This window comes from Cucurbita moschata, unplaced genomic scaffold, assembly GCF_002738365.1.
Source record: "Cucurbita moschata cultivar Rifu unplaced genomic scaffold, Cmos_1.0 Cmo_Scf00038, whole genome shotgun sequence".
Taxonomy (NCBI): domain Eukaryota; kingdom Viridiplantae; phylum Streptophyta; class Magnoliopsida; order Cucurbitales; family Cucurbitaceae; genus Cucurbita; species Cucurbita moschata.
The window spans coordinates 1,559,698-1,585,779 of record NW_019268554.1 but is presented as its reverse complement, the minus strand read 5'-3'; the positions used below and the strand labels follow the sequence as shown (position 1 = coordinate 1,585,779).

The 26,082-nt window shown below is 35.2% G+C and overlaps 3 protein-coding genes and 1 pseudogene across 4 annotated transcripts in view; 1 reads left to right on the top strand and 3 right to left on the bottom strand.

The window, feature by feature from the left end:
* Positions 1-831: 831 nt before the first annotated feature.
* On the bottom strand, positions 832-6,649 carry LOC111432464 (probable galactinol--sucrose galactosyltransferase 2). 2 transcript variants are annotated; one of them, XR_002708645.1, is made up of 14 exons: positions 6,422-6,649; positions 4,812-5,022; positions 4,321-4,565; positions 3,939-4,029; positions 3,808-3,856; positions 3,628-3,719; positions 3,425-3,535; positions 2,963-3,085; positions 2,309-2,861; positions 2,150-2,217; positions 1,930-2,064; positions 1,531-1,837; positions 1,021-1,453; positions 832-973 (listed from the first exon to the last, which is right to left on the bottom strand). XR_002708645.1 is itself a non-coding variant. In XM_023069362.1 (13 exons), exons 2-13 carry the CDS (start codon positions 5,000-5,002, stop codon positions 1,097-1,099), a joined length of 2,322 nt encoding a protein of 773 aa, XP_022925130.1. In that variant the 5' UTR covers positions 5,003-5,022; positions 6,422-6,649; the 3' UTR covers positions 1,013-1,096. The 2 variants fall into 2 exon arrangements, 1 of the variants encoding a protein (XP_022925130.1); XM_023069362.1 differs by lacking the exon at positions 832-973 and having other exon boundaries at positions 1,013-1,453.
* A 5,961-nt stretch (positions 6,650-12,610) lies between these two features.
* Positions 12,611-16,793, bottom strand: LOC111432465 (calcium-dependent protein kinase 32-like). The gene is made up of 8 exons (XM_023069363.1): positions 15,932-16,793; positions 15,052-15,175; positions 14,797-14,940; positions 14,561-14,713; positions 14,356-14,471; positions 13,549-13,716; positions 13,243-13,476; positions 12,611-12,996 (listed from the first exon to the last, which is right to left on the bottom strand). Exons 1-8 carry the CDS (start codon positions 16,451-16,453, stop codon positions 12,850-12,852), a joined length of 1,608 nt encoding a protein of 535 aa, XP_022925131.1. The 5' UTR covers positions 16,454-16,793; the 3' UTR covers positions 12,611-12,849.
* An 8,414-nt stretch (positions 16,794-25,207) lies between these two features.
* On the bottom strand, positions 25,208-25,269 carry LOC111432583 (annotated as a pseudogene).
* A 241-nt stretch (positions 25,270-25,510) lies between these two features.
* Positions 25,511-26,082, top strand: part of LOC111432467 (guanylate kinase 2-like) — a 4,212-nt gene continuing 3,640 nt past the window's right edge. The window contains exon 1 of the mRNA XM_023069365.1: positions 25,511-25,875. The gene's annotated coding sequence lies outside the window, so the exon portion shown is untranslated. The remainder of the gene's footprint in view (positions 25,876-26,082) is intronic.

The window sequence follows — 26,082 nt, the reverse complement described above, 5'->3', positions numbered from 1 at the left end:
ATGTGAATAATTTGATATTTGTCAGTTAGTGTCGGTCATGAGTTGGAAATAGCTATTACAAATATATATATAATTAATTTAGTTATTGGTAATTGCTCAATTATTATTGAATTATATATATATATATATATATATATATTTTTTTTTTTTTTTTTTTTTTTATGGAATTAGATATTTTCAATTGTACTATTTATAACCTTCCAATATTTATGAGATTCATTTTGATTACTATTAGTAATTTAATATATATAAAGAGTTACAAAAAGTATAATTCATAACCAAAAGTTGATTGAATTGCGATAATTAGTTTTCTTTTTTTTTTGACCCGTCATGCCAAAATTACTAATGGTAGAAGTCGAATGAAAATGATTATAATTTTTATGGCTAAAATCATTGAAGGTGAGAAAATGATCTGGACGACCCACTTTGGTTTCCACTAACATTTTTTCCTCTTCTGCTTCCTCGAGATAAAGAAAAGTTTTCTTAATTACATTTCATAATTCCTCGTCCTCGAGATAAAGAAAAGTATTCTTACTTACATTTCATAATTTGCACCATTTCTATTATCATAGTTTCTTGCACCTCCATATCCGAGAGCCACCAATTAGTGAGTCTATCTTAATTCTCCAATTTCATAAATCCTCGATAAATTATTCATTACTGACCTTCTAACTAGATGTAGTGTCCATGGTCCTGTGCCTTAGAGAAAGGGTAGAATAACTCAAATCGATATTGAAAACTACTGTAAGCATTTCTATGATCAGATTTTTTGCGATACTAGTTGAACAACTATATCGTCGATTTCAATTTGGCTGCAAAATAAGAGTAACATAAAAGGCCAACGAGCAATAATTATTATTATTACAATAATGAAAATACACTCGACACATCACACCCTTCAATCATTACATCATATATAACATATGATGATAATATATCACTACATTGACATACCAATTTCCTCCTCTCTCTCTCTCTCTCTCTCTCTCTCTCTCTCTCTCTCTCTCTCTCTCTCTCTCTCTCTCTCTCTCTCTCTATGCCATTAAATGATATGGCAACATGTAATCTATGCAAATTAAGCATACAACGTTCATGCTTAAACCTGAATTTCAATGCTCCATCTATACATTTCTACTGTCGGGATAGGGAGCGTAAATGTGACTAACCCTGTTGCCTCATCGTAGGAAAAGTCAGAATTGGCCTTGTCTACACTACATTTCAAAGGTCGTTGAGATGAGTAAATGCCAAACCTTCCACATCCCCGGGCTTTTAGAGTAATTGTAGCTGTCGGGCGTCGATCGTTGGGGAGAGAACCTGTCAGCTCGGAGGCAACTTCACCATTGAACTCGGGCGTTGGTTCGACCAATTGGACATCGACTTGCTCAATAGCACCACCAGTGTTGAACATGTCGAGCAGCCCAATTGGGGCGAAAGAGATGTTCGAGGTGATGTCCTGAAAAATCAAGAACACTTTGATGAGACACAAAATGAGTTGATTAGAAAGAAGCAGAGGGGAAAAGGGTTACGCACCTTTAGAGGGGAAATATGGAAAAGATCATATTCCAATACTTTGAGTGTAACTGGAACCGAGGCGCCTTTTGGCAATCGAACTACCTCCCCTGATCGATAGGCGTAAACGATAGTATCTCCCTTCCAATCGGCACCAGCAATTTGCGAAATAGCATCGACATCGGCTGCACGGACAGAGGCGGTGAGGGTACCAGGAGACTCGTCGTGAACGCGAGTCTTCTTTGTGATCCTGCACCAGCCAGCTCCTTGGCAATTGAATACTCCAACAACACCAGAGCACTTGTTCATATTCCAAATTTTGAGTAGACTGCAAAAGAGAGGTAAACACAACTGATTATCAATAGTTGTCTCTAATGAGAGGTTGATAGACGGTAGGAAGAAAGTGAAAAAGCAGCAAACCTGGTTCCATCTCGAGCTGGATCGTTGAACAGAGAATCACTCGTCGGTCGTCCAGGTAACTGGGCACGAAGAACTGATCCGTCGGGAAGAACTAGCTTCCTCAACAGCTCAAAGTTGTGGTTGCCTGGCTTGTCACTGATAAATTACACAAGGTTAGACCATTTCTTACTTTAATACTTGAAATTCAAAGCTTACAAACATGCCATGGACATAAAATTACCTGACATAGATTGCACCTCCACCGATTGCACGAGCAGCTCCATGATACTCAGCTGTGGGATGTAAACTCTGAAAAACAAAGCAAAGATGTACCCATCAGTGTAACTATTACAGGTTAAAGGCGTCGTGATGACTGATGCAGGTGGAGAACGTTTCTTACATGGAACATATCCCAGTCAGGCTGCATGAATTCTCCAAGGAAAAGAGAATTGTAAGCCACAGAGGAAATATGAATGGTGTGGGAGGCAGGATCGTGAGGGTAATAGTCATCAGAAGCTCTCACGACCGCAGTCTGTTTGGCACTGTAAAGACCATCAGTGTTGTGGCACATACAGGAAATACATCCATTGTCGGTAAAGTTTCGAGCAATAGAAGCTTCGAGGGCCTGATGGTAGCTACGAGTGAGTTGAACCCTGCCACCATAACCAGCACCGAGGGTCTCGATAATGTTCTGCACATCAACCTTTACACCATCCACTCCACATGAAGCCAAGTAGGAATGAAGCTCATTATAGAAATTAAAGACTTTTTTTGGATGCACAAGGCCAATGCCGTGAACAGCCAGACTGTCTACAACTATGTCTGGTTGGTTGCCCAACATACCCGGTGACTGGACCGGGTATGCCAAAGCAGACTCGTAGTGCTCCATGCCTGGACCTGCTGGTTTCACTCCACCCCAATAACCAGCTAAAGCATGCCAAGCATACACAAATCTGCATTAGAGATGACATGAATCAGAAACTAACGTTCGTGGCACAATGTAAAAAGCTATGGCATGGGGAAAAAATGAGATATCACAGCATCGAACACTTACTTCACATTGTGTTGTTGCTTGGCATCATCAACAACCACCTTCAGGCCAGGGACCTGTACATTGTTTTTCCCATTTTTCTGAAACTTTTGGTTCTCTTTTATTCCAGACAGCCTACTCGCAAACCTATAATAAGATCGTACGATTTGAACTTCAGTTCTTAAGTAAGCAGATCGAAAGCTATTGAGATGATTAAAGCAAGAAGCTTTCAAAATAACTTCTGTATAATAACAGTTCTCATCCTGCATTCAAATTGTAGTATTTCTGTGACGGACACTATCAATCGATTGACCTAGTGGTTTTAGTTTTGATTCCATAAAAAGGGCTCAAAATAGTGAGCTCGAAAGCTGCTAAGGCGATAGCAATAATAAGCAGCTTTCGAGAGACAACAGCAGATGAGCATATCCACAAAAGTCTAATATAAAAGGAGATGAGACAGAGAGTTAAAAAGAGGCAATGTCTTACTGTGCTCCTTCTTGTACAACACAATCAGTAGCATCCTTTGGTTTGCTCTCTATCTGTTGCCAACCATCATCTATGATTAAAAATTTTGGAGGTGCCCCTCCGCCTGATAGGCTGCAACACACCACAATTTAACAATTTAATTTTATGAGACATTACAAGACGCAACAACCAGATTTCCACTTCTCAACAACAATTTCTATTACCTTCTGAGACCCTCGTCAACACCCTCAGCAGTGACATCGGTGTAAAAGGCATCCCAAGTACACCAACCAAACCAGTCGAGGAAGGAAGGTAACTGCGAAAAGACAATACAACAGAGTTGAGACTCTTAAAACAGGATAGCTTGGTTAAAATTATATATGCCAAAACGAAGATTTCTCGACCTTCTTCTTCTCTCTGTGTAGAAATGTTTGCATATGATTTTCAACAGCCCTGTAATCATTATGAAGTTTGGTTAGCATTATATGTGTATGAAAAAAAGGCAAAAACCGTGAAACTTCATTTGGAAACTTACTTCACTGCTTGATTGATAACTTCAAAGGGATTTGTCCCAGCATGCATATAGACCAGAGAGAGTCCTTGGTTGGTCTCAACAGTATTATCTCCTGCAAAACCAATTCAAACACCAACAAAAACAAGTCGTTTCGTTTCTTTGGAACTTGATCCTTCCTATATTCTCCTCCAAGAGCTATAAAACTCCATTAATTCGATTCATTCAGTGATGATAATTAAATGATTTCTCCAGCAAGGTTGGCTCTCATTAATCACAGCTCCACCCAACAGAAAGTTATATCTTCTTCACTACCGACCACCAGGCTGGAACTAAATAAATAGGACAGCAGGGTGTGTGTGTCTCCTACAGCAGATTAATTGTCTGGTGATCATGATCTACTCACCACTCTCGAGGCAAATCTCCATCTCGTTCTTGTCATTGCCCTGCAGCGCAGCACGGAACTGGCCTTCAAGGAGAGGAAGGAAGACAGTGTAGATGGTTGAAGAATTATCAGGATCCTCCCCATCAGCACCCTTGCTCTCCATGAGCAGGAACTGGGTCTCAAAAGGGATGTCTTTCCCAGACGTTCCCATTCTCTGAGTCATCCACCATAACTTGAAACGGAAACAACACAGGAAGCGCTGACCCCTGTTATGAGGTTGAAATAAATCAGAACGATTCATATTTCGTACCATTACTATTTTCTTGTTCTTCCAAATCCAATACTCAAATCAGATTAGCTAAAATCTACCCAGCTAAGGAATCAAAGAGAATTCAATCACTAAACATTCACTAGCTTCTATATAGTACAGTAAACTGAAATTATAGCCATTGATTGTTTAGTTTAAGTTCTCTGTAAACTTGGAAGAACCATTAAGGGGTTTGTGTACGTACTCTAAGACACCGATGGGGAAAACGTGCAGACTTTTACTGTGTGAGGCAGTGGCACCAATGAATGCACCAGCAACAAGTCCAGGGCCTGATCCTGGGGTCAGCACAATGTTGTCAGGCACTCCAGTGAGTATGGTCTTTCCGTGAACCACCAAGTTGCCATCGTTAACGGAAATCTTCGGGGTGATCGTCATTGTTGAGCACCGAACAGATTCTGCACGAGATTACAATAGAAAGACCATCACCAGCCAATCAGAAATCATAAAAATAACATAGAACCAAGTTGAAATCAGCGACCTAGAAACACAAAAATACCCAAAATAAATTAAGAACTATCAGAAACAAAATCGGAAGAGAAGAACACGATGCACTCTTCCTTGGGCATCGCTAACACCAACCTAAGGGTTTGAAATTTAGAAGAAACCCTAATTTTCTACGATTACGGCGAAATCCTATGATTGTTGGACGAAGAGAAGCATATGACTCCCATGGGGGAGCAGAAATCCACCTGAATTGCAATAACGAAGCTGCCCTTAGCATCTCCGAGACCAGGACCTGGCCGGAGGCGAGGGAAATTAAGAAGATTACAGATTGCAGGAAACAAAGACATCGGATTCAGTTTAAGACTGAACGAGGGTTTTGGGTTTAATTTAGCATCTTCTCTCTTCTGTCGAATCAAGCTGGATCCCCACTTGGTTATATCAACGGCGGAGGATAAACAATCCTTAATTAGTTGAAAGATTAAAGAATATAAGGGTATATTATATTTGAAATAAGATGGTCTAAGGAGGCAAAAAGAATATAAATGAAAGGAATCCATGAGAGGAAAAATGTCAAAAAGAAGAAGAAGAAAAACGGACGACAAATAAGACACGGTTTTCATGTTTTCTCTTCACCGCCGTGTAAAGGGAAACCAACTAAAGGCTTGCTTTCTCAAGTTCCCCGGGCGGGAAGAAAAGAAAAAACGAGATATTCGTTCAAACAAGCAATTGATTGTGGAGAAAAACAATAAAATTCACCTTTGGCAGGAAGTGACGCGAAAGAGAATCAAAGAAGATTGAACCTCATAGGAGATTGAATCTCTCCAACTCATCGATTTCAGACCAAATTATAATTGAATTGTTCTTTTGAATTATTTTTATGCTAGATTTGAAATTAATATCACCGCCATTAAAACCTCAAATTCCTTCCTGTTCAATTCTAACTTGTTCGGTTCAGTCCATGAATAATCAGATTAAAGTCCAAAACTCGTCGCGACCGCAAGGAATTAGGGGAAAACGCTCAAGAGTCACAAAGAGAGGTAAGATCTGAGACAAGATCCAACAACAGAATCATCGCGTAGAGTTCAAACTCATAACTCCGGCCGCCTGAAGATCGATTCGGATGTACATGAACTCAGAACAGAACCGTTACTTCACAGAAACAAAATCTCCAAAAAAACCACGTCCAGAAATTATCAAATCCCTCAAAACCTCAACAGAGTGTAAACTACGAAATTCTTCACAAAACCGCGAACTAAGTTCCGAGTATTGTCCCCAATCAACGCCACAGAGACGCACAAACTCGAAAAAGAAACAAAAACAAACCTCGAGCAGAAGAACTCAATAACTCACCGATTAGCCCTTAGGAAGCTGCGTCAAGTCTCCTCGCCGGAAACAGAACAAGAACAAGAACGAGAAAAGAGCGTTCCTCTGAAAGGAATGCTTGTAAGAGAGGAAGAAGAAACAATGGAAAATGGAAAAAAAAAATCCAAAACAAACGAACAAGAAACACGTAACGCGCTCTTGTAAATGAAGTTGTTCTCACACAGAAAACACGATCGAGTGAGTTGAGGAGGAAGAAGAAGTCGGTATTTATAGGGTGGGAGGTCGAGCAAGTTCCTCTGCCAGACGCACCAGATCACGACACGTGGAAATTTGCGTTTCCTTTATTAGTTGGGGGCCTTAAACCACTTCTGATCGTTGATACCCTTCCATTTTTCTAGAAAGATAAGAGTTTTGTCCCTAGATGATTGATACCAAGTGTATGATATTGCCGGGAAAAATCTTACCTGCTTGCAATCTCGAGCTACTTCAGCTTCTTGTGTCGGGTCGAAGAATGCGTGGATTCAGTAGGGAGAACTTTGGTTGCGCGACTTTCTCTTATCTTATAGGTCCAGTGACAGGTTTGGAAAAAAGACGATAGGTTAGGTCCAGCGCTATTTCCAGCAGTTCCTTTGCTTAATTAAGTAGGAGATAACTAACTTTGCAACTAACTTTGAAATGTGTCATATCCCACGTTCGTTGGAGAGCACAATGAAACACCAATTTTAAGAATATGAAAACCTAAATTTTAAGAAGCTAAAAGGAAAAGCCGAAAAAGGAGAATATTAATAATTATTATAATCAATAATTAAATTAGATTCCAGACGGACCCATGAATTACGCTGAGTTGAGTAAATATTAATATTCACCGTTATATCTTTAGTTATAACAACACGAGTAAATATTAAATGATTGGAAAATGTTTTATAAAAGAATTAGATGCGGCACATAAATCGAAGAGTCAAGGGCCACTTTGAAGTGTCTTTTATAACTGTTTGGAGATAAATATATTTTATAAGATAATCCTTTATTTCTCTTTGGAAAAAAATTTAAAAATTATTTTTATTTTAATTATTATTTTTTCGATAATTAGTTTATTTAATAAAAATTACTTTTATATTTGCTGTCATTTATAAATGTTTGATGTTTAAATATAACGTGTATGGTAGATAAGTGATTTTTTAAAAATAATTTTAAAAAAATAATCTGACAACTCAATATAACATGTTCGTATCTAACTATAGTTTAGTTATTTAAATTCCCACTTTAATATTTAAATAATATTCTAAAAACAGATCTTAAAAAGTTATTATTTGCTTTTGTGTTACAACTCACACATTGATGTGTTTAGCTACTTTAGTTTTTTTTTTTTTAATTTAATAATAATCTGATTATTAATCAAGTATCAATAACCTTTTCATTAATTGACCATTGCACTAATCATGAATCTTTTGAATGGAATTAATTCTAATTATTAAAAAAATGTAAAATACTTTTTATCACTATGTCTACTACACATTTAAAATTATACATGAACTTTACAATTATATTAAAAAAAATCCCATTATTAATATGGACGAAAACTATTTTTTTTTATTTTTTTTTAAAGATAAATAATATTTTTGAAATAAAAATTAAAATTTTTTATCCAAAACTAATTAATTTATTTTTAAGGTTTAAGAATGTTTTTTAGATTTTTTTTTTTAATTTTAAGAATATATTTAATAATAATAATATATTGAAAATAAATATCCAACGCTTTACACGGAAGTTGGGGGTTGTTTTTCGAAACCTCGAACTTCCAACGCCTTAATTTCTTTTTCCGTTTCGAAAGTATCGTCAACTATGGCGGTTCAAATCTGACGTCATCTAATTTAAAGTAATAAAATAAAAATAAATAAAAAAACCTCTCTAAATTACAATTTTAGGTCTATAGAACGATATGATATTCTCCACTCTAACCATAATGCCTCACATTAATAGAAGAGAGTATTAATTGATTATAAACTCATCATTATTACTTAAATTAGTCGAGGTGGGACTTACATCCCACATTAAGAAACAGAAAAGCTAAAAAAAGAAGTCTTAATTTTTTTTTTTTTTTGTATAATAATAATTCTTGTTTAACATTCAAAACATTGTCTGCAATGAATGCTCTCGGTCAATGAAGCTAATGATTTTATATTTGATTCCATAAAAGGGTTCGAAACAATAAGCGAGAAAGCTATTGAGGTGACAACAATAATAAGCGGGAAAGCTGAACCAATAATCTTCAAATAACTTTTGTATAGCAATAGGTCTTGTCCTGCCACTCCCAAACAACGAAGGAAATAGCTTTGAGTTTTGATTCCATAAAAGGGTTCAAAACAATAAGCAGAAAAGCCGAAACAAAAAGTCTTTAAGAACTTTGATAGAGTAATAGATCTCGTCCTACATTCAAAACATAGTATATCTGCAAGGGATACTCTCGTTCGATGAAATTAATGATTTTAGTTTTGATTACGTAAAAGGGTTCATGCCATTAAAGATAGTCATGGTTTACCCGTGACCCGAACCAAATTCCAAAGGGGAGGTTGACCTATCAAGTTCATCATTTAAGAAAAAAAGGGTTAATTTTTAGAAAAGAGTGGAAAGAAACAAAACGTGGCACAAAAGTCGAAGAGCTGGCAAGATATTTCTTAGGCGGTGGTAGAACAATTATTTAATTCGATCAATCATTTAATTATTTAATACTAATTAAATCATATAATATAATATTATATAATATTATATTATCGTATTTAATTAATATTCTACGGCTGTTGTGTACTATGATGTTATTTATTAAACTAAAATCTTTGTCGTTTAATCATTTCCTTATTTACTAAGCATAGGGCCGATTAAAAAATCCAATTTAATTTCTTTTTTACAATTTAATTTCTCGAGATGGCCATTTTCAAATTAAAAAACAAGGATATAATAATATAAATTATTTTATTATTATTTTTTTCTTTTTAAATTTGGCTAGGATTTATGTGGTATTTTAAAAAAATAAAAAACCATTATCGAAAATTAATTTTGTACAATATTATTAAATAAATAGTATAATAATCATAATAATAACAAAAGACAAAAAAAAAAAAAAAAGGTTTTAATTTCCAAATTCTCACTAACAAATATAAACTAATTTTGGAATTAACTTCACAAAAAAAGAAAAAAAGAAAAACAAACCACATGAGGGTTCAGTGTAGGGTAGGCCACAGAGGATCCCTTCCCATTCAAGCAAAAGGCAAAATGGTTTATTTTTATTTATTTATTTATTTAGGGCCGTGAAGTTGAAGCCACGTGGCAGAGAGAGAAAGATAATATATACCACGTCATCACTTTCCTTGTCAGCTCTGACACACAATAAATCATAGTGTTTTCACTCAAGTGGCCATTGGATTGTGCATCATTTGCCAGTTGGCGATATAATTTGTTTGTTCCCTCTAATAAAAAAATTAAGTATTCCACGTGGCATGTTCATAGTTTATCCACGTGGAATCTGCCACTTTTTGCAAAATTTAACGTTTTCAAACTTATCTCAAATCTTTTAGAAAATTAGTGGAGGTAATGAAAATTGTAGTCCAAATCAGCCTTTTCGCTTTCAAAGACAAATAATTTTAAATTGTTTTAACTTATTAACAATTAATTAAGATATTGCTAAATAATGATAATAAATAATAGGAGCTTACACGAGTTCGATCAAACAAACATTTTGGACCAACTCAAAATTTTGGGTTGGTTAAATGGGTGACCCGATCAACCTGAATAGAGTTCACAACTCAATCAAACTCAACCCAATTTTTGAATTAGGTTGGATTGTCGAGTATTTTTTTTAATTATTAAAAAAGTAAAGTATGGCAAGATTGGCTGTAACCCTATTTTTCGGTTGGTAAAGTTGACCTGACCAAAATAATGTCAACTTGTGAACTGACCTAAATTTTCGATCTTTAAAAAATTCAACCCAACCCAAATCGAAAAAATATGTAACCCAACATACCATTTATGATATAAATTAGACCATTTGAATTAGTCAAATTCTCGAGCCATATAACCAGAAATTTTATTAATTTTTGTAAACATTATAATTTTATCTTTAATTATTTTAGGATGAGATTTTTAAAGGAGCTTTTTCTAAAGGGATGGTAAAAACTTTCCATCACCATGTGAATAAAAGAAATAATGTTAAACTTTTCCAAGGTGAAGCTACAAATTTTACCGTGGTGTAATGATTATGTTTATATATATATATATATATATTTTATCTCTTAAAATAATTATAAATAATATTGTTAAATTAAAAATACTATATTCATCTTTTAAAATCAAAATTTTTTATTTAGTAATTTAAAAAATATTTTGTAACTCTAAAATTAAACGTTTTACGAAAGAAAATAGCTCAAATAGTGAACCAATTAAGCGATTTAATGAAAGTAATATTGAGAATATGAAATTATAGTTAAGAAAGACAAAGGTGTGACATTCCAGTAAAGAAAATGGTACATGAATGAACCGAGACCACACCTCAATAAGAGGGAGAGAGATCCTAAGGATAGGATAGCTCGGGCGTCACATGAATGAACTGAGACCATATCCCAATGAAAGGGAGAGTGATCATGAGGATAAGATAGCTAAAAAGGCTTAAAAGAATTAAAAGTCAGTACGTGCACCAACAAAGTATACCTCCCCTCTCAGTGGCTCATCATAGGAACCCTATGGTTAAGCATACTTGGAGCAATTCTATGTTAGGTAACCTCCTACGAATTTTCTTGGGATGCATGTGAGTGAGAACAAAGGATGCTGGAAGGTCTCGTGTTGGTCTGTGGGGATAGTCTTCACTTTTAAGAATTGAGAAGTAGATAACGTGACTATGTCGCAAGAGAATGTCGGGGCTATTAGACGCGCCGAATTCAAATTCCGAATCGTAGACATGGGTCATTACAAAAGGATTGATAGTAACTACCTATATCAATAAGATGCATCTTCATTTTCGATAACTTAAACATAAAAACTTTAAAATTAAGCGCGTGAGGATAGTTTTCACTCACAGAAACACTTCAAATAAGGTAGGTAATACTACAACCGTTTGGTGCCATATCCAAATTTCAAATTCTGACTCGAATCTTAAACATGGGACATTATAGATACATCTTAAATTTGATACCTCAAACAATCAAACAAGATAGAAAGGTATATCGAGATTCCCTTCAACTTAACATCACAACGTACCAATAAAAAGACATCTTTGTTAAGGTTACGAGAGACATGTACGAAATAAAGCATCTTTGCATAAATAAAAGGCATTTGGTTTTTCCTTTCACCAATCTATTTCATATAGAAAGTTAACAAATATTCCTCAAAAGCACACAAAAAGAGAAACTATACCGATTTTTCATTAACGTGAACGATCGAGTGTCTTCTGACATTTCTTTATTTTTAAATATATTTAAAAATAATAATTTTATTTGAGTAATTTTGAATTAGTTTTAAATTTGAGATATATAAATTAATTTTTGCTCCACAAAAATAAATATTGAAAGGCTGAGAATTTAGGGTTTATTATAGTGCAATTACACAATTCCCTCTCAATTTTTCCAACCAACTTGGAGAGCCTATTTTATTTACAAGCATGAATTATTGACATCATGTTTTTTGTTTTTGTTATAAAAAAATTGGTTTAAAATTATAAGTTATAAATGAATGCGATGCAATGAACGATGCGTGGAAAAAAGAACAAAAATGAGCGGCTGGCGTTGAACGGAAGTGCGATGAAGATGAGAGTAGTACGATGAAGATGATCAACGGTGCAATGAAGATGAAAGACAATACAATGAGGACAAATCATGGAAAGAGAATGATAGACAACGATGGATAATGACAATCAACGAGAGATGATTGTCGAAGAATGAGGAACCTTGAAATTAACGGACCAAAACCCTAAGTTGAGCTTGGAAGACTCTGATTGAACATACATAATAGCCTCGGAGAGCCTATGAGTTAGAAATGAGACATTTTGCATGAAATAAGACCCACGAGCAATTCAGCGAACGCATACGACTCATGAACGAATAAAGAACTTACAAGTAAGCTAAACCCTGTTACTAGTTTGTCTTAGAAATTTTCTATGTTCGGTGGTCTTAGAAATTTGCGTAAGATGCATGTGAATGAGGAGAAAACATGTTGAAAAGACTCGTGTTCGTCTGTATGAATGAATAGTTTTCATTCTCAGAAGCGAGAAGTACGGAACGTGACCGTATCGTGGGATGCTATAAATAACTTTCACATATTTACAATGAGAATTGTGAGTTCTATCCACACCTTCCACCTTCTCCAAAAAGAAAAGGAAAAGGATGAAAAAAAAAAATTGAAAGAAACAAAGAATAATGGAAGTAAAGCAAAGATTTGTTGAACAACTTGTGCTGTTTGTGAAGAAATCATCATTGTTCTACTTGCAATGACCCATCTTTCATCAAGTTCACACTCAAGTTATTGAACCGTTCTCGAGAGTATTGTCTCGATGCTTTCCTCCAATCCGTACCCGCCTTCATCATCAACGCAAACTCATCATAGCTTATTCGCTCGTCCTGCACGATCATGACATTTATTGTTGATTGTTTCGATCACGTTCAAGTGTTAACAAATGACGAAATCTAGCTATATTTGATCAAACTATTTGTAGGTTCTTATCGAAGTCAAACTAGAATTCCTAATGTTTTCCTTCTTGTTTGAAAAACCAGGCCGGGACCGGGACCGGGACCAGGGTAGTTATCTGTGTCCACATCATTCTATTGACAAAAAAACGAAATATTTAATGAGGAGATGTTACTGACCTTATCTGTATCAACATCGTTAATAATAGCATTAATGACTTCTTCACAATTTCCTTCGATCTCATCGGCTAAGGTCACTCGAAGTTCCTCGATTTCTATGAAACCACTTCGGTTTAGATCAAAGAAATCGAACGCTTTCTTTAGATGCACTTCGTCATCGCCCATTTTCTTAAGGTGAACGGAAATGGCTACAAATTCTCCACAATCTAGATATCCATCTTTGTTTATATCACCCTGAAAAAATCAAATTACTTCAATGTATTGAGATAGAGAGAAAGAAAAAGGAGAGTTTTGGTATGAACTTACAGCTTCCATCAGAATTTGAAGATCGGTATCCGCGATCTGATGGCCTAATTTATGTAAACCTACTCGTAACTCGTCTATGTTAATTTTTCCTTTATTGCTAGTATCCATCTTATCGAACCCCTCCTTTATACCAGCAACTTCCTCGACCGACAAGTGTTCAGCAATTACCTGTTGAAAGTAACCCGAAGAATACGTCTTAATATGGCAAGAAACAATAATGACGATGTTGATCACCTCTAGCAGATATTGTCCTCTTGGGGTTTTCCCTTCCAGGCTTCCCCCTTAATATTTTAAAACACGCCCGTTATGAGAAGGTTTCCACACCCTTATAAGGAATGCTTCGTTCCCTTCTCCAACCCCTCTTGTGGGTCCAGTGTCCTCGCTGGCACACCGCCCAGTGTCTGGCTCTGATACTATTTGTAACAGCCCAAACACACCGCTAGCAGATATTGTCCTCTTGGGATTTTCCCTTCTGGGCTTCCCTTCAAGGTTTTAAAACGAATCCGTTAAGAAGAGGTTTCCACACCCTTATAAGGAATGCTTCGTTCCCCTCTCCAACCCCCTTGCGGGTCCAGCGTCCTTACTCGCACACCGCCCGGTGTCTGGCTTTGATACCATTTGTAACCGCCCAAACCCATTGTTGGCAGATATTGTCCTCTTTGGGTTTTCCCTTTCGAGCTTCCCCTCAAGGTTTTAAAACGCGTCCGTTAGTATAAGGAATGCTTCGTTCCCCTCCCCAACGGACGTGTGATCTCGCATGCTATCAGATTGGTCATCGTAAATTATTTGAACATAAAACAAATTTACCCTTAGAGCTCTTTTCTTCAGCTTGTTCATCACGGAGAACTGCTTAAGTCTTGCCTTCACCGTTTCTCCTAAGGACACATTAGGAGCTTTCTTCACATTCTGTAACCATGGATGATCTACATTGTACAAACAACAAACACAACACTCAACCTAATGCAGCTTTATTTTGAGAGAAACTGAATTTCTTTTAAGGCTAAGTCGATACCGAGCACTTCTTGAGCAGTCAGTCGCCGTTTCGGGTCAGGATCAAGCATCTTTCTCACGAGGTCTTTCGCATTATCCGAAACTTTAGGCCAAGGGTCTCTCCTGAAATCGAGAACTGATCGTATAATTGCTTGCGCAACTCCTTGTTCGGTTTCTGCATCGAGACGACCAAACGTTTAATGAGCTTAAGCAGAACATATACAACAAAACATTTGTATATGTTAGATCAATACTTACCAGCCCAAAATGGTGGCACACCACAAAGCAAAATGTAGAGTACAACACCAGCACTCCAGACGTCTACTTCGGGGCCATAGTTTCGTTTTAGAACCTCGGGAGCCATGTAATACGGACTTCCAACAATCTCATTGAATTTTTCACCTGAAAGAGTCGGTTACGATCACGATCACGTTCACGATCAAGAGAAAACATACGCTACAAGTGAAGAGCAAAATACACCAAAACATGCAAAGGGGCCATTGGAAAGCATACCAGGTTTAAAGAACACTGACAATCCAAAATCAATCGCCTTTAACGGTGCGTTTTCCTTCTTGTTTCCAAACAAAAAGTTCTCGGGTTTCAAGTCTCGATGCATAACGCCCTGCTTGTGACACATCTGAACCACAAGAAAAGTAAGTAACACACCAACCAACGGACCATTCCTTACAAGGGTGTGGAAACCTCTCCCTACCAGACGCGTTTTAAAAACCTTGAGGGGAATCCCGAAAGGGAAAACCCAAAGAGGACAATATGTACCAGCGGTGGGCTTTGGTTGTTACAAACGGTATCAAAGCCAAATTATCGGACGGTGTGAGACACTAATCGAAGTAGGACTAGACCCTCTTCATAGTAGAGGCGTTTTAAAAACCTTGAGGGGAAACCTGAAAGGAAAATCCAAAAGAGAACATATTTGCAGTGGGCTTGGCCGGTTACAAATGGTATCAAAGCTAAGTTACCAAATGGTGCGAGACACTGGTCGGAGTAGGGCTAGACTCTCTCCATAGTAGACGCGTTTTAAAAACCTTAAGAGGAAACTCAAAAGGGAAAGCCCAAATAGGACAATATCTAGTAGCGGTGGGGTTAGGCTATTACAAGTGTTACCAGACGGTGCAAGATACTGGTCGGAGTAAGGCGAGACCCTCTCCAAAGTACACGCGTTTTAAATCCGTGAAGTTGACGGCGATACATAACGGCCAAAACGGACAATATCTACGTTTCTAAGTTCAGATAATCAATTCTGATCCTTAAATCATATTTTGCAGATCAAAACACTCTTCAAAAACAAAGAACATACAAAGAAACAAAATCTCTATCACAACCAGAATGACCCAAAATTTCCAAAAGAATGAAAACCATTTGTTTAATTCAATACCTGAACAACTTCAACAATGGTCTTTGTAACAACAGCAGCAGCGCGTTCTGTGTAGTGCCCTCGAGCCACAATCCGATCAAACAACTCACCGCCTTCACAAAGCTCCATAACCAAATGAACAGCGTTATCATCTTCATACGTATCCTTCAAACTCACAATGTTCTGATGCTTGGGAAAATGCCTCATAATCTGAACCTCCCGCCGAACATCTTCAACATCCACAGCGGTTCTAAGCTTCTTCTTGGAAATCGATTTACAAGCAAAGTTCTCTCCGGTGACCTTATCGGTGCATAGGTGCGTAATCCCAAACTCCCCTCGGCCAAGCTCCCGACCCAGTTCGTATTGAAGCCCAATTTCACGACCGGTGGGGTTGGTCAAGACGGTGAGCTTATGGGTGCCGCCGTTGCCGCAGGCGAAGTGGTTAACGCCATAATCAATTGAAAAGGGATTCGGCTTCTTCTTCTTCTTCCCTTTGAGATGATCCTCAGTGTCCCGAGGTGGTGCAGCGCAACAGTTCCCCATGAATCAACGACGATCTTGAAATTGGGCTAAGTTTATGAACAAATTGGAGGAAAATACGAAATGGGTATTGGGGAAATGAAGATCAGGTGTCGAATTAAAGCGGAAATTGAGGGGAAATGGTTGAATCGAGATGGGTATGGGGGGAAAAAGAAGAAGAAGAAGAAGAAGGAGGAGCAGAGGATTCTTTGTTTTAGCCTTTTTGAGGAGATCAAATGGAAGAAGGGGAAGGAAGGCTGTTTATAAGGGCAGGCGTGAAATAAACACACGAGAAAGGGAACACAAACCTGCCGCTTGTAATCAAAGCCACAGCAATGAATGGAATTTGAAAGGAGAGTGGCCTATTCCTTCTCCCTAACCATTGAAATAACCTAAAAAAATTATCTATATATATATAAACATCACCAAAATTACACTTTTATTTAAAAGAAATTAAAATATTAGCGTCCAAAAGTTGTTAGAATGTTAAACCAAAAGTGGACCATCATTGCATAGACCTTCAGCGGTACCACACCTTCTACATGTAATTTTCAAAAACAGTACTTTTTAATGTTGTTGGTTTAATATTCAGGATCGGGAATATCAATATCAACGAGTTAAGAAATTTTGTCTTTTCAGTGTATGTTGTTTAAAAGCTTCATGAAGCTTTTTCTTTTGTTTTTGTGAGATCCCACGTGAGTTCGGGAGGGAACAAAATATTTCTTATAACCGTGTGGAAACCACTCACATTGGTTGGAGAGGGGAACAAGCAACTGTTCGGTGAGTCATGTTGGGCCCCTAAGGGGATGGATTGTGAGATCCCACATTGATTGGAGAGATAAACGAAACATTTCTTATAAGAGTGTGAAAATCTCTCCATAGTAGATGCGTTTTACCTGTGTTTTAATATCGTGAGATTAACGATAATACGTAATAGATTAAAGCAGACAATATAATATAAGTCAAATATGCTTTAATTATCCATCGCAGTCAAAACCCACATCATTTTGGTCACAATTTCCACATGGGTCAAAATGTTGGAAAGCATCATCATAAAACTAAGGAAATGATCTCACGCTCTCTTTATCGTCCATTTAAAATTGTCTATAATGATGTTTTTATCGAAGCATTTGGTCGAAGATATAATATTAACAATTAAAAATAATTTTTCTGTTGACTTCGAGAAATCTATTTCATATAGCTTGGAAAGACACTTTTAAAGCTTTTACATGTAAGATCAATTGTTTATGCAATTTGGGATCGTAATTTTAGTCAACGGACATTGAAGCGTTTACTCGAAGAGCTTCTCTTGACCTAGTGAATATCGTTGGTTTTGATGTTTATTAGTAGTGGTATGTCTCAACGAGGACGTTTTAATTAGTTGAGTTGAACTTAGTTCAATATAGTTTATAAGTTTCAGGCAAATCATTAACCGTGTACAAAAAAAATTGCAACTTCTAAATAAAAAATCAAATGACTGATACAAGTGTTTTACATATATAAATTATGTCAAATTTAGATACGTTTATACTTATACATATAAATATAATATAATTAATTTTTATAATAATAGTCAACTGATGAGAGTGGACACGAGATTATATTCTCTAGCTTTGCCTAATTTCATCCTTACCCGATTTTTATATATAAATATATTTATTTATTTATTTAGTGAGTAAATGAATAAATGTATATATGTTTTTTAAGAGTTGAAAATTATTAAATTTAAATTTTTAGAAATAACATCAAGCATTATATTATATATATATATTCTAAAATAGATTTATTAGAATGTTTTATAGGTTTTTAATAGAATTTATATTATAAAAGGAAAATTGTCCATTAAATTTTTTTAATATATATATATATATATAAACCAAAATAATAATTTTATTATTACCTAAAAGTATTTTTAGAAAATTAATTTTTAAAAATGGTGGACGAAAATGTAAATAAATAAGAGATATTCGGTACAAGAAGAGCGGACTTTGTCTTGGTCAACGATAATGTCGACAAGTCGTCTTGGGATGGCGGGAAGCCGTAAAGCCGGCTGCTGAATGTATTACGTGGCGTGATTTGGTTGGTTTAGACGTTAAGTTTGACCTTCTAGAAGGTCTTAATGTTAAAATTTTTAAATAATAATAATAAAAATAAATAAAATTTGTCTTGTATTGCCCAAACATGCAGAGAATCTAGCAATTGTGTATGTTTTCTTGTTTGTTTTACAAGACGAAGGTCCAAGAATCTCTTGAGGGTACTTTTGTCATTTTTATTTCCCCAATTTCTCCGATCCATCTCCTTTGGGCCCATCATCTTTGCTGGCAAGTTCCTCGTATCCACCCCTTCGAGGTTTAGTCTCCTCGTTGGTACATCGCCCAGTGTCTAACTCTGATGTCCTCAGTTTTTTCTTTTGAGCTTCCCCTCAAGGTTTGTAAAACGTGTCTGCTAAGGAGAGATTTCCATACCTTATAAAGAATATTTCATTTTCCTCCTCAACCGTTGTGGGATCTCCCAACCCCTTTCGGGACATAACGTCCTACATGACACATGTTAAGTCTCGTACACTCTACAACTAAGGTCTAGAAAATATTTCTCGTATCATAAATTTCTTAAGGTGTCCTAGAACAAACCCTACCATCAAATTTTTGGGTTGACGTTCTTTGAGTCATTTATTCAAATTTTTGTTTTTAAGTAAAAATAAAATATTAGTTCACGAAACATCTATTTACTTATTTTCAAACGTTTAACTAAAATTTGCAACTCAATGTCAATATATATTTTGAAAAGTTATCGAACAACAAATAATTAAAAGAATGATTAAATTAAATAAATAAAAATATATAATTACATCGTAAACAAATATGTATATTTTAAAATTAACAATAAATTCGTGATAAGTTCAACTTAATTTAATTTTAGGAGAAATCATGAACAAACTTAATCTATGAAAATCGATCAAATAAGTTCATAACTCAATCCAAACCGTATAGTTCAAGTTGGATTGATTGAGTTTTTTTGTATCATCGGATTTTTTGAACACTCCTAATTCTGATACTATATTATATCGTCCATCAATTCGAAATCTTATCTAGATCGATCGAGAACGATAAAACAATAATATATGTCGAAATAGAGAAGGTCCCATACTAAATTTCATAGGTTTAAATGAAGCAAGAAAAAGATAAGAAATAGACGATTAGTCAGTTATTGAAAATTCTTCATTTTCTTGGCTCTCAATTATCTCCATACCCTCCAATTTAGTCTTTAATTAAAGCTTAACAATATTTAAAACTCGTTAGGCTCGTTACGTCTCGTCATCAGCCTCACAGCTTCAAAACGCGCCTAGTAGGGAGAGGTTTCTACACACTAATATAAGGAATGTTTTGCTCGTCTCTCCAACCGACGTGAGATCTTATCCATCCGCCTTAAAGGCCCAACTTCCTCGTTGGTACATCGCTCAATGTCTAACTCCGATACCATTTTGTAACAATCCAATCCCACCGCTAGCAGATATTGTCCGCTTTTACCCATTACGTATCGCCGTCAGTTTCATAACTTTAAAACACGTTTGGTAAAGAGAGGTTTTCAGATCCTTGTAAGAAATTCTTTGTTCTCCTCTCCCATTGACGTGAAAAATCTCACTATAACTATCGTAGTTATGTTATGAATTGTATAATAGCGAATTTGAGTATCACTTTTTTTTTTTTATATAAAATTGAGAGATTATTGTTTAGTTTTAGAAAATAAATAATAACATTTTGAACCGAACCATAGAGATTTGAATTCATATTTTGAATAATTGAGGTATGTGTAGACTAAATCGGTTGAAGTAGCCATTAATGATTCCGTAAAGTTAAAGAATTTAATTTACTTTTGACAAAAACATTGCATAATTTATATTTCAATCCCATCGTACATAAATATGGTGTTGACAAACGTGACGCATTAAAATTTTTATAAACTCAATTACATATGTTCACAAATTTCTGAACAAATTTCTCGCTTCTTATCTTGTTAAGTTATATTGCGGTTTAGTCCTTGAATTTTTATATTTTCGTTTGATAGATTTACAAACCAACCCAATCATATAATAGCAGATATTGTCTTCTTTGGGCTTTCCCTTTCGGGCTTCCCTTCAAGGCTTTAAAACACGTCTGCTAGGGAAATGTTTTTACACTCTTATAAAAGTGATTAGTTCTCCTCCCCAACCAATGTGGGACATCACAATCCACCCCCATTCAAGGCCCAGCGTCCTCGCTGGCACTCTTTTCTTTCTTTAATTGACGTGGGACCACCCCCAAATCCACCCCCTTATGTGACGATATGTTGTTCTTGATTGGTTATGGCATGATTGTATGGAATGTTTGAATGTAAACAGCATAAATTGTATGACATAAAACACGGTAAACTGTCTGGAATCATAATCCCGATAGGAATAGGTAAGAAATGTAAATTGAAAATGAGAATGACATGAAACATGGAATGTGACAGTGGAGTTATGTTCATTAATGATAAATGTAGAAGTAGGGGGACCTCATGCATTATGTGTGTTCATGCATCTGGGGTGCCTATCCCATCTCGAGGGTACGGACGCGTACATCCAATGGCAGGACAACGATCGTTATACTTTGCATAGCGCTGCCGTGACGGTTACTAGTATCTGCTAGCGGTGGATCTGGGTCGTTAAATAAATTTTTTAAAAAAGATGATAATAATATAGAGTTGGGTTGTGAACGGTTTTCAGATTGCTTGGATCACTGATCCCACTAACTCTAAATATTGAATGGGTCTAAAACATTTTTTCAACCCAACTCAACTCAACCCTATACTCTCTCACCATTTATTCGTTTTTTCATCTAATATTTTTTATTTTTTTTATTTTTCTCTTTCCTACGATTTCATATTTTTAGATGTGGAAAATATAATGGTAATGGGCCTAAACAAGCCCAATAAAAAATCATACTTTTAAAGAAACTACACAAAGCTCCCTACCACTTTGGATAACCTTAAATGGTAGAGAGCTTTGTGTCGTGTGTTCTAAATGTACGTCTTAAGTGGACAAAGTTGCATTTTTTGTTTGAACTTTTCAACGTTCAAACCTTTCGGATCGTTAAAGTCTTTGAATCTTTGAACCAAGGTCTTTTCGACTTTGCTAATACATTCGTTTTAGTAATACAAAGTTTCTCGGGTAGGGAGAACCACATAAGTTCATTGAAAGGGTATAATTGAATGAGACAAAAAGTGACAAAAAGAAAGAGAGAGATCAAGTTAGACGATGTTTCCTTCTTAGGACAACACGTGTTGAATGTCTGTTGTCATTATTATTATTGTCGGTTGTGCTATTGTAAAACATACGATAGACTAAATTAATAAAAAAAAAATACTCATAATATTTCAAAAGTTTTAATAATATTTTTAAAATTTTAAAAAATATTTGGAACATACCTTAGTTTCATGGTTAATATTTTATTTCAAAAATATCCTTTAACTTTTAATACTATTTTCAAAATACCCTTTAATTTTAAAAAATTTAATTTGCATAGATTACCTCTTTTTTAATGTTATATTTTTAAAGTTCATTAGTATTTTTGATTGTGCCATTGTAAATTTGCACACGTTAAACTAACATTTTTGAAACTAAAAAATGATATATATTAATATCCTTACGAAAGTTAAGAGCTTAAACTGACCGCTCTCATTCGGATGTGATCTCAATTTATTCATGTATACCCTTCATTTACTCGGGTGTCACATGTCCACTGGCTTCTGCTTTAGTTCGTCTCCAAACCACATGTTATTAAGAGAGGTACTACTTAAGTATCGTTTGTAACGTCCCATGCATTACATGCTAAATCTGAATTTTAAATCTTAAGCACGAGTCAGTATAGTTATGGATCTGGTTTGTTTTTATTGAATACACATAGTTAAATCTTTTATTCTTACGAATTTATGTAGCGATTAGTTTCCGTTGCTTAATTAATTAAATATTTTATAGAGAGTTTGAAAAGGTTTCGTGTCCCTTGTATTAAAAAATATTGAAACCAATATGTAAAACGAATCGGTTTATATCTCAATCATACTCTTTTCCTCAAAATCCAAAAAATCTTATCGTCTTTGATTCTTAACGTCAATTAACGATTAAATATGAAATAGAGATCTCATGATATGGTGATAACCTTTTCAGAATATTTCGGACTATATCACGTTGTGCACTAAAATCTTCTCCAAATAGGTCAACTTTACTCACTAAAGTCAACATAGAAAGAATTGTCGGTTTCAAAAAAGAAGTTACAAGAAACTCGAGTAAAACCCTTATTCAAATTGTGGAGTTTCATAATAGTCGGGTAGAGTCAAATATTTCATGATTTCACGACCAAGTACATCGAGAATAGGTCAATATCTTCAACAAGGATTAACTGTCGGAGTCATTGAAAGATCAAACTCTTCTACTCAAACCGACATTGATACTAGACTTAATCCTCGTTGAATTATGAGACGGGAAGGATGTCTTTAGAGATAAGACTCGATATCTTTATGCTTTGAAATTTGAACTAAATTTTAATTATTATCCGTTTAAACGTTGACCATATTAATTTAAATTTAAAATATTGTATCCAAACTACTCTTTTTCACCATCTCTAATTTAAAATTTGAGCTTTTGGATAATCCCTATTATTTTTTTATTCTTTTTATTTTCCTTTTTCCAGTTACGTATTTTTGTTGAAATCTATAATTGCACTTATTAAAAACATGTGTGAAAGGAGAAAAATATTTTAAATGGTAATTTAATTTAATAAATAAATTTAAAAAAAATAGAGAAGGCAAATGTGTTATTTAAACCTAAGAGAAAATTCAAAAAAAAAAAAAAATAGAGGTGTTCGTATGACCTGATAATCCGACCAACCTGAACTATCGAACCCAAATTGTAAATATTGGTTTGAGTTGAGTTGAATTTTTAAAAAATTGAAAGTTCAGTTCCGTTTGTTGGTTGACATTTTTTTGGTCCGTGTATGTTATGATACCAGGTTCATGTTAGGTCCTATGAGACATTGGATCATTTATGATAAATATGAATAATATGTCGTGCATCCATACATACGTAACCATGAATACTTTATTTCAAAAATATCTTCGATCTTTCAACCATGTTTCAAAAACATTAGGATCATGTTTAAAAAAATACCCATAAAATTTTAAATATACCATTAATACCCTAAGTAAAAATAAAAAATAAAAAAAAAATCTTACCATCAATATATGGATAAAAACCGGTTTATTTACCCTTATAGATCATTTTCAAATTTTTTAATTTATTTTTTTTAAATATTACCATTTATAGTATTAATAGTTTCATCTATATTTTAAAATTTTAATCTTATATTTTTTAAAAAATAATAATTTACCAAGTTCCAAGAATGACTTGTTCACATGGTGATGGTCAATAATTTTAATTGATGAATTCATAAGAATATAATTAGAAAATGAATGAATAAAAATTAATATGTAAAATACCTTGTATAAATTATAATTATATCACTAGATCATAGCCTCACCCCTATTTTATTGTCTTTTAGCCCTTAGAACGTGCAATACCCAGATTCCCAAATTTAAATTCATATAAAAATAAAAGATAATCTAAATTTCAATCCTCTGGCAAGAATTTATAATCATCTAAGAATAAATAAATGTCCAGTAATTTAAATATGTTTTATTGGATATAAGATTGAAATTCGATGTCCAATATAGTTGTTAATTTTAAAAATACTGAATATGTTAGGGGTCGAGTCATTGTCGAGTTGGATTTTGGATCTCTTGTGGGTTAGAGTGCTAGCTATCGAGCGGTTGATGGGTATGATTGGGTTTTCAGATCTGATTCGAGTTCAAACACAGATACCTTTCGGTTCCTTCTTCTTTACCCGATTTCCTACAATTTCTCTCTCTTTCTCTCTTCGTTTTATGTCCCTACTTTGTTCCTTCTCTCGTGGGTCGTGACAACAAGATCCCAACGTGAGTGCTGACGCTGTCAATCATTTCTATTGTCGTGCAACCATATGTTGAAGAGCTTACTAATTGCAATCTTAGAAACCTCGTCCTCCTCACTCGACAATGTTTTGTCTCTCTTAGTAGTATTCTCTCTCTCTCTCTAGCAACTAACCTCGAGTTCAAATGGGGAATGGTTGCTTTCGAGTAGAGGAGCACAAATTAGAGAGGAAATTATCGGCCGACAACTCGACATACTTTTTATTCTATTTGTACCAGTTTGTTACAACGTGACTAATTTACTTTAAAATTAGATACATGGTTAGGCTAACCAATATTAAAACTATTCATCATTCATTTTTAGCCAAAAATTTCAATGTGGTTGTCATCAAATTATTTCCATACGTCTATTATCTTTTAGTACCGAAAAAAAAAACGTATTATCTAAAAAAACCATTTCCAAAATAATTTCAGAGGAATATTAAACTTACCAAAATAAAAATGTAACATCCATGTCATGATTTGGATAAGGATTTTTTATCGTCCCTACTACATGATTCATTACTGGCTTCCAAAAGTAAAAACTATCTCCACCGACCAATACAAATCCTTTTAGGATGCTTTGTCCTCGTTAGTGTACCGGTTCAAGCCTACCACTAGCAAATATTGTCCTCTTTGGATTTTCTCTCTCGGACATCCCTTAAGATTTTAAAACGTGTCTGTTAAAGAGAAGTTTCCACACCCTTACACGGAATGCTTCGTTCCCTTTTCCAACCAACTCGTGATCTCATAATATTTAAAAATTTGAACCATTTCTCAATTTGTGTGTGTCATCCTTGGGCAGGGCCATGCTAATCTTGAAAACCTCTCACTAATAGACTCGTTTTAAAAACCTTAAAGGGTAAGAACAGACAGAAAAGCTCACAGACTATAATATCTACTAACTGTTACAAGTATCATGTTTTTATGAAAATTTTCAAAATGCCAATTGATATAGAATGGTTCAAAACAAAGTATATCTTGTTGTTACAATGATTAAGGGGTCGAAAAGATGTATAAATGGAATAGGTGGCATAGGTCTCGATTCATTCGTGAACGGCGTGGAAGGGGTTAGAAGGGAATTGGATCAGCGATTGGCATAAGCATCCCGCGAGAAAAAGAAAGTCGGTGTTCTCGTTCCGTGAATGGAATGCGACCAAAACACCCCGCATCCCTATTTCTCTCTATTTCTTTTTATTTTTCTGAATCGCTTTGTTTCCCTACAAATACGAGAATGCTCCTCAAACTTCCCTACGCCACTTCTCTCTTCTGTAGCGTAGCGCTTCTAATTTCTTCTATTCTGGGGTTCTTGTGATTTTGTAGAAACCAGGAGCGAAGTTTTTTCTGGGTTTCACCCAACACAACACATTCAATTACTCTTGCGATTTCGCGAGCTTAGCGGCCCCTTAGCTCGGAATTCGCAACAGGTAACATTGTCTGATGCCTTTCGATTTTGTTTTTTGGCTTTGATTTTGATGATTCTGGCTCTGGTTTTGCCTCTTTTCTTACATTTGTTATATGTTTCTGAATGTGGCGCTTGGATTCTTAGAGATCGTGGATTTGTGTTTGTTTTCTGGATTCTTTTTTTGTTCCTCCGCCTCTTGTTTCTTTGTTTTTTTTTTTTTTTTTTTTTT